We start from the raw sequence: 5,336 nt of genomic DNA, 5'->3' as shown, positions 1-5,336 counted from the left end.
CTGACTTTTTTTCCTCCCTTGAAGAGTAATATGTCTGTGTGACTGTTCATGCTGACTTGCTCAGTGATCTGAATATCCACCTGACATGATAATCTAGAAAATACTAAAGCATTTAAAATAGATGTTTATCCAAACACTTGTATAACAGCAATACTATATAGGTAACAATGCGTTATTGTGTTTATATCTTATTTTATCCTATTAATACCAAGCGGCATATATCATAAGGAAAATTGCTGAAGACTAGTTTGTAGGAAAATTTCCATTGACTTCATCAGGGCCAGATTTTCACCACTAAGAAAATATTAAGAACCCCAGTTCAGCGAGCCTGCACTTGGCGAGCTTGGAATCTTTAATGGCTTGTGGCCGAATGGTCAGTGAACTGCGCTGTCAAGTTTGGTTGGTTATTTTATAAACTCACTCTTCTTTTTAATTTTGTAGCCGAATCAAGATGACGACAGCCACCCCGCTGATCGATAATACTCAGTCCTCAGTAAATGAGACCACGAAGTCTCAAGAACAAAGTCTCTATCAAAGTAAGAAAAGTAGTGGGGTGGTGGCTTTTTTTTTTTATTTAAGTGGACCTTGAACTTAGCAAACTTCAAACAGTACAATGACAACTGTGTAAATAAGACTTTTTTTTTTTTCCTTTCTGCTTCCCTGCTAGGTTCTGGAGCAATAGTTGCTGCCATTGTAGTAGGAGTCATTATTATTTTTACAGTGGTTCTGCTCATATTGAAAACATATAACAGGTATGTGGCCAAGTTCTATGCTTCTTGAGGGAGAGACAAGATGAACCAAGGTGACGGTTGGGTGGGCTCTCATCTAAGACCATTTCAATATTTGTTGCTGAAAATTCCTAGTAGAATCTAAACTATAACGTGCTTGATTGAAGCGTCCCAAATCTCACCGTCAGCGTTCCGTGATTGAACTGCTAGGAAAGCAGAAAGAGGTTCTTGATGGAGGATGCTTGATGGAAGCTCTATGTAGGGACTCCTGTTGACAGAGGAAAGGTCTGCTGTGTGCATGGAGGCTGCCAGAGAGCAGCTCAATTTCTCACTTTCCAGGGCATTGGGTTAGACTTAGACGCTGGAGAAGTGCTGGCTTGGTATTTAGTATCCTGGGGATGAAATCCTGGCTTGTATTGACTTCTCTTGAGCTGTTCAATGTAACCTGCTTCCATGGGAACCTTCCCAATACTTACCATGGGAGACCCCACAACACATGCCAGCTCTGGTGACAATTTCATTTTTACCTTTGCAGACGCATGAGAGTGAAGCGGGAGCTGGAACCCAAACCCACCACAAAAGCAATGCCACCCGCTTTAGGGCAGAACAGCAACAGCATGTCTCAGCATCCCACGGTGACGTTCATACCTGTGGATATCCACATGCAGAACAGATAACTGGGAACGCCCATCCTCCCCGAGAGAGAAAAGAGATGGAATTCTTATTTACACGGAACTGGGACTCCTCAGCCAAGCGACGTTGCGTTTGGAATAGCAACGAGCTGTTATTTTTGGCTATAGATTGTAATTAATCCTGCATTCTCTCTTTGGGTGGAAAAATAAAAGGGCTGGACACTTTTTGTATGACTGAAATCAACTGGTGGAGGCATACAAATCATCGGAAACACAGTGAGCCTTCTGGGTATGGAGAGACCGACTAAACCAAGGCCATTCGTTGGAAGCAAAGATGCACACTTGTATTTTGTGGAGCTTTTGCGTACTTGGAGAGTTTTTCTCTTCGGCAATGACTGATGATAAACAGGAATTAAAATTTGGACGTGCAAGCTACAACTCGGGTTGAACCTGGGTTCGTTACGATTTATGTGAAACAGGTTTGTAGTCTGTTTTATACATGATGGATAGTACAGGAAGTATCAGAATTGCATTTATCTTTGCCCGTCTTTCGCGTTTCGAATGCCACATATGTATGGTTTTAGACAAAAAGGTTACTTTTTATTTTTAAGTATTTTTAAAATATTTCTATAAACTTGGTAACCTGTCCATTTCCAAATGAACTCAACTTCTAAGGGTTTTCGCTCTCACGCCAAGAATTGCTTTAGGTTCATTACTGGAGTTGCATTAGAATGTTTTGTCTTCTACAAAATCGGAGATGTTCTTTAATTGAAAAAGTAAGCATGGGCAGGCAGCGAGGCTTTGTACAGCTACTGTGTGCAACTCACACCCTGAAAAGCTTTGTTCTCTAATGCAGCCTAGGCTTGAACTATTTTTATCATTTTTTTTATTCTAGAAAATAACCGAAAGTGACGCTGTTTTGCAAGTGTGGTGATTGTGGGCGTACAGTAATGCAACAAAGAAATTCTCAAGGATACTCACAGCCCACTGAGTGTGAACACACAGCATCATTGTCCGACATTTGGTGGCTGATTGTCTCAAGTGTGCGGATCGAAGCAGCCCTGAAACTCTGGCTGGCAGGACAGATGGGAAGGATTAGAAAGAAGGTTGAGGAGTTAAACCTTGTCTTAAATAGAAGTACATGAGGCACTGAGAAACAGCTCCGCTCTTCAACACACACATGTTAAATTTTACGGAACCACTCACGTGAACGGCTGGGCAGAGCGTGAAGCGAATACAGCGGGAACGTTGTCCTCCAGATTTATTGCTTTATGTGTGTCTTGCACCGAGGCCCTGCCAGCGGTTGGCTCTAAGCGACTGCGGCCATTAGGGGCTGCAGCCCGTTTGTAGACCTTTGTAAAACATAGCAGGGTGTGTGAACTCCTTTTTGGGAGCTGTAGAGAAAGAAGTTGCTGTCGTGTAACTGAACTGATCCCAGAGAGCCTCCGCTTTAAAGCTTTTTTGCTTCACTCGCTGTTCTCCCCAATACTGCCCACGTTGCCAGTAGTTACATCCTTAAATTGTGCAGTGCCAAAACAAAGCTGACCAGTTCCCAGACTTAAGCAATGAGGGACTGGAGTGATATGTGGATATATTTTTTTTCCAAGATGTGAATGCATCGCTTGAACAGGTCATTTTTACTGACTGGTATTTTTGTGCAGAAACGAAATTCAATTACTTCACAATTTATTTTTTTTTGTATGAAACTGGAGCACAGTTTGAATTCCAAACTAAATATTAAGACAGCTGTTTGTGAAGTTTCTAAATCTTGTTGTAAATATTTTACTTATCCTAGTTCTCTGACTGATATTTTGTGGCAAGAATGATTGATAGAATCATTCAGAAGGGACTGCAGGTGCCAATTCAAATTTTTTTCTAAAAATGTAAAGGAGTTGGCCTCCTGTTCCTATTTCTGGACAGCTGAGGATCTTTTCTGAGCATGTTCTGCCCGTATCAAAATCAAGATCTTTAGAAAAAATAATCCCCATCTTACTGTTATTTTTTAATGTTACTAGCCAGACCTACTTCTACAAATTGTTGTTTACTTTCTATTTACAGACTTTGAAAACAATGAAGTTCACTTTGCTTCACTGAAGCAGAATAAGCGGTGCTACTAGAAGGAATTCTAGATTGGTAGAATTACGATGATGGGCAGGAGAATTACTGCCTTAACCACACCAGCATTGCTCAATCTGAAAGACTCAAAGCGTGCTGTTTTGCCAGTAAAATTTGCCATATATTGGCAAAGCCCGGGAAGCCCCCCCAGTCCGTTCTGACTCCTGTCAGCAAAATCCAGAGCTAATGCTGACCAAGCAAAATCACCTTCTTACGAAACAAAAATCACTGTATTTCCACTGCACTACCACCAGAACGCTGGTATAATTTGCTGTGGATTTAGCAGTTTTCCAGGAACAATCCCACGCTGTCCTTGTCCTGTAATAGCAGCTGCTTCGGCGCTGATTCAGCCTGCCCTGTCTAGGCACCCGGCTTCCACTTTCAAACCCCCGCTTTTTTGAAAAATCCCACTTCAGCTACTTTTGCGTCCAGACTTGCCATCAGGTAAACCTGCTCGTTAAAAAAACCCAAAAAACCCAATACAACCGAAAGCTGATACTGCAAATTGGTCTATTAAAGAAAACCCAGAGCATGTAAGCCTTTGGAGCGAACAGGCAATGTAAGCGTAATGCATTAACTGATGCACACAAACTCATTAGAGATTATACGTGAAGCTCTGCAAATTAATACAATTAATACACAATGCCTCCGAGCGCCTTTTTGCTCAGCGGTGTGATACAAGCAACCTTTCCCGTTTCTTACTTTGTTCTTGAAGTTTCTCCCTTTACAGAACACCAGCAGGGCTGTATTCAGCAGCGACAATGAGAATATTCAGTCTGCAGGCTGCATAATGAAATAGTGCTATATTTTTTTTCTAAGGGAAATACTCAGTAGTTGGTCTGCAGCGGGTCTTACAAGAATTAGTTGTTTGGGTTTTTTTGTTGCTTCTAAAAGTCTCCTAGAATTTACAGCTTCAGCAGGTTGGATCCTTCAGGCTCACAGTTGGCAATTTACTGATGCAACTGCACCAGTAAAATCTTTCGATTTTTCACTTCTAGGCGAGCCCCATTTCCCAAAACTTCTGCAAGTCAGCTCTCACCCCTTCTGGATCCGTCACCCAGCTTGTTTCAGCAGAGAGCACGCAGCCCCACCTAGTGTCCTGCTCCCATCTAACAGGCTGCAACTCGTGTTTCTCAACAGACAAAACCATAAAGCGATTCCAAGTTCAGTTGCCAACTTTAATAAATTTCAGAAGCTACCCGCACCCCCAGCGCAGACCTCCTTCCCCTTACTCCATGGTGCCAGGAACGTTAAGTAGCAGAGTTGAACGCTATTCCAAGTTTGGCTGTGCAAAATGCAAAGGTTTGATCATTGGAAGGCAAAGCAGGTAAAATCTAAGAATGTTCTTTGGGTCTTTTCCTGACTCCCTGAACCAATTCATTTTCCGAAAAGACATCCGTAAAACCGTGTGTCTCTCACGTGTGACATTTACTAATGACTGCTGATAAAGCAAGAATCAGCTGGTGCACTTTAAGTATAGCCTGATTTCATTTAAAGGCACATAGTATTTCCTTTTTAAAGGACATACATGCTTCTTTTAGATTAAACCCAGGCTGTTTATTTGGATAAGTCTGTATGAAGCCCAGTGAACTGTGACCTTACTCTCCCTTCCTCTCACATCTCTTTCAGCCGGCAGCGGGCCACACGCAGGTTCCGCCGGCCCAAGACGCACGCCGGTTTGCCCGTCAAGGGCTGGAGGGCCAGGCTGCTCGTGGCAGCTTGCAGCGGGGTAACTGAACGCAGCCCGCTGCGCTTACTGAGCGGGCAGAGCGGTGAACACGCACCCCCTGCGGTGCTCATGTGCTAGGCCAGCACCACCGGGCCACAGAGGCCTGGGCCGCCATCGCGGTCACGGCCCCTC

At 43.3% G+C, this 5,336-nt stretch overlaps 1 protein-coding gene across 1 annotated transcript; it reads left to right on the top strand.

Moving 5' to 3' along the window:
* The first annotated feature begins 451 nt into the window (after positions 1–451).
* Positions 452–1,405, top strand: LOC104134961 (non-compact myelin associated protein). The gene is made up of 3 exons (XM_009648565.1): positions 452–536; positions 668–752; positions 1,264–1,405. Exons 1-3 carry the CDS (start codon positions 452–454, stop codon positions 1,403–1,405), a joined length of 312 nt encoding a protein of 103 aa, XP_009646860.1.
* Positions 1,406–5,336: the final 3,931 nt, after the last annotated feature.

The sequence above is a fragment of the Egretta garzetta genome, unplaced genomic scaffold (assembly GCF_000687185.1).
Source record: "Egretta garzetta isolate BGI_Z169 unplaced genomic scaffold, ASM68718v1 scaffold101, whole genome shotgun sequence".
NCBI classification, from domain to species: domain Eukaryota; kingdom Metazoa; phylum Chordata; class Aves; order Pelecaniformes; family Ardeidae; genus Egretta; species Egretta garzetta.
This window is presented reverse-complemented; position numbering and strand designations above follow the sequence as displayed.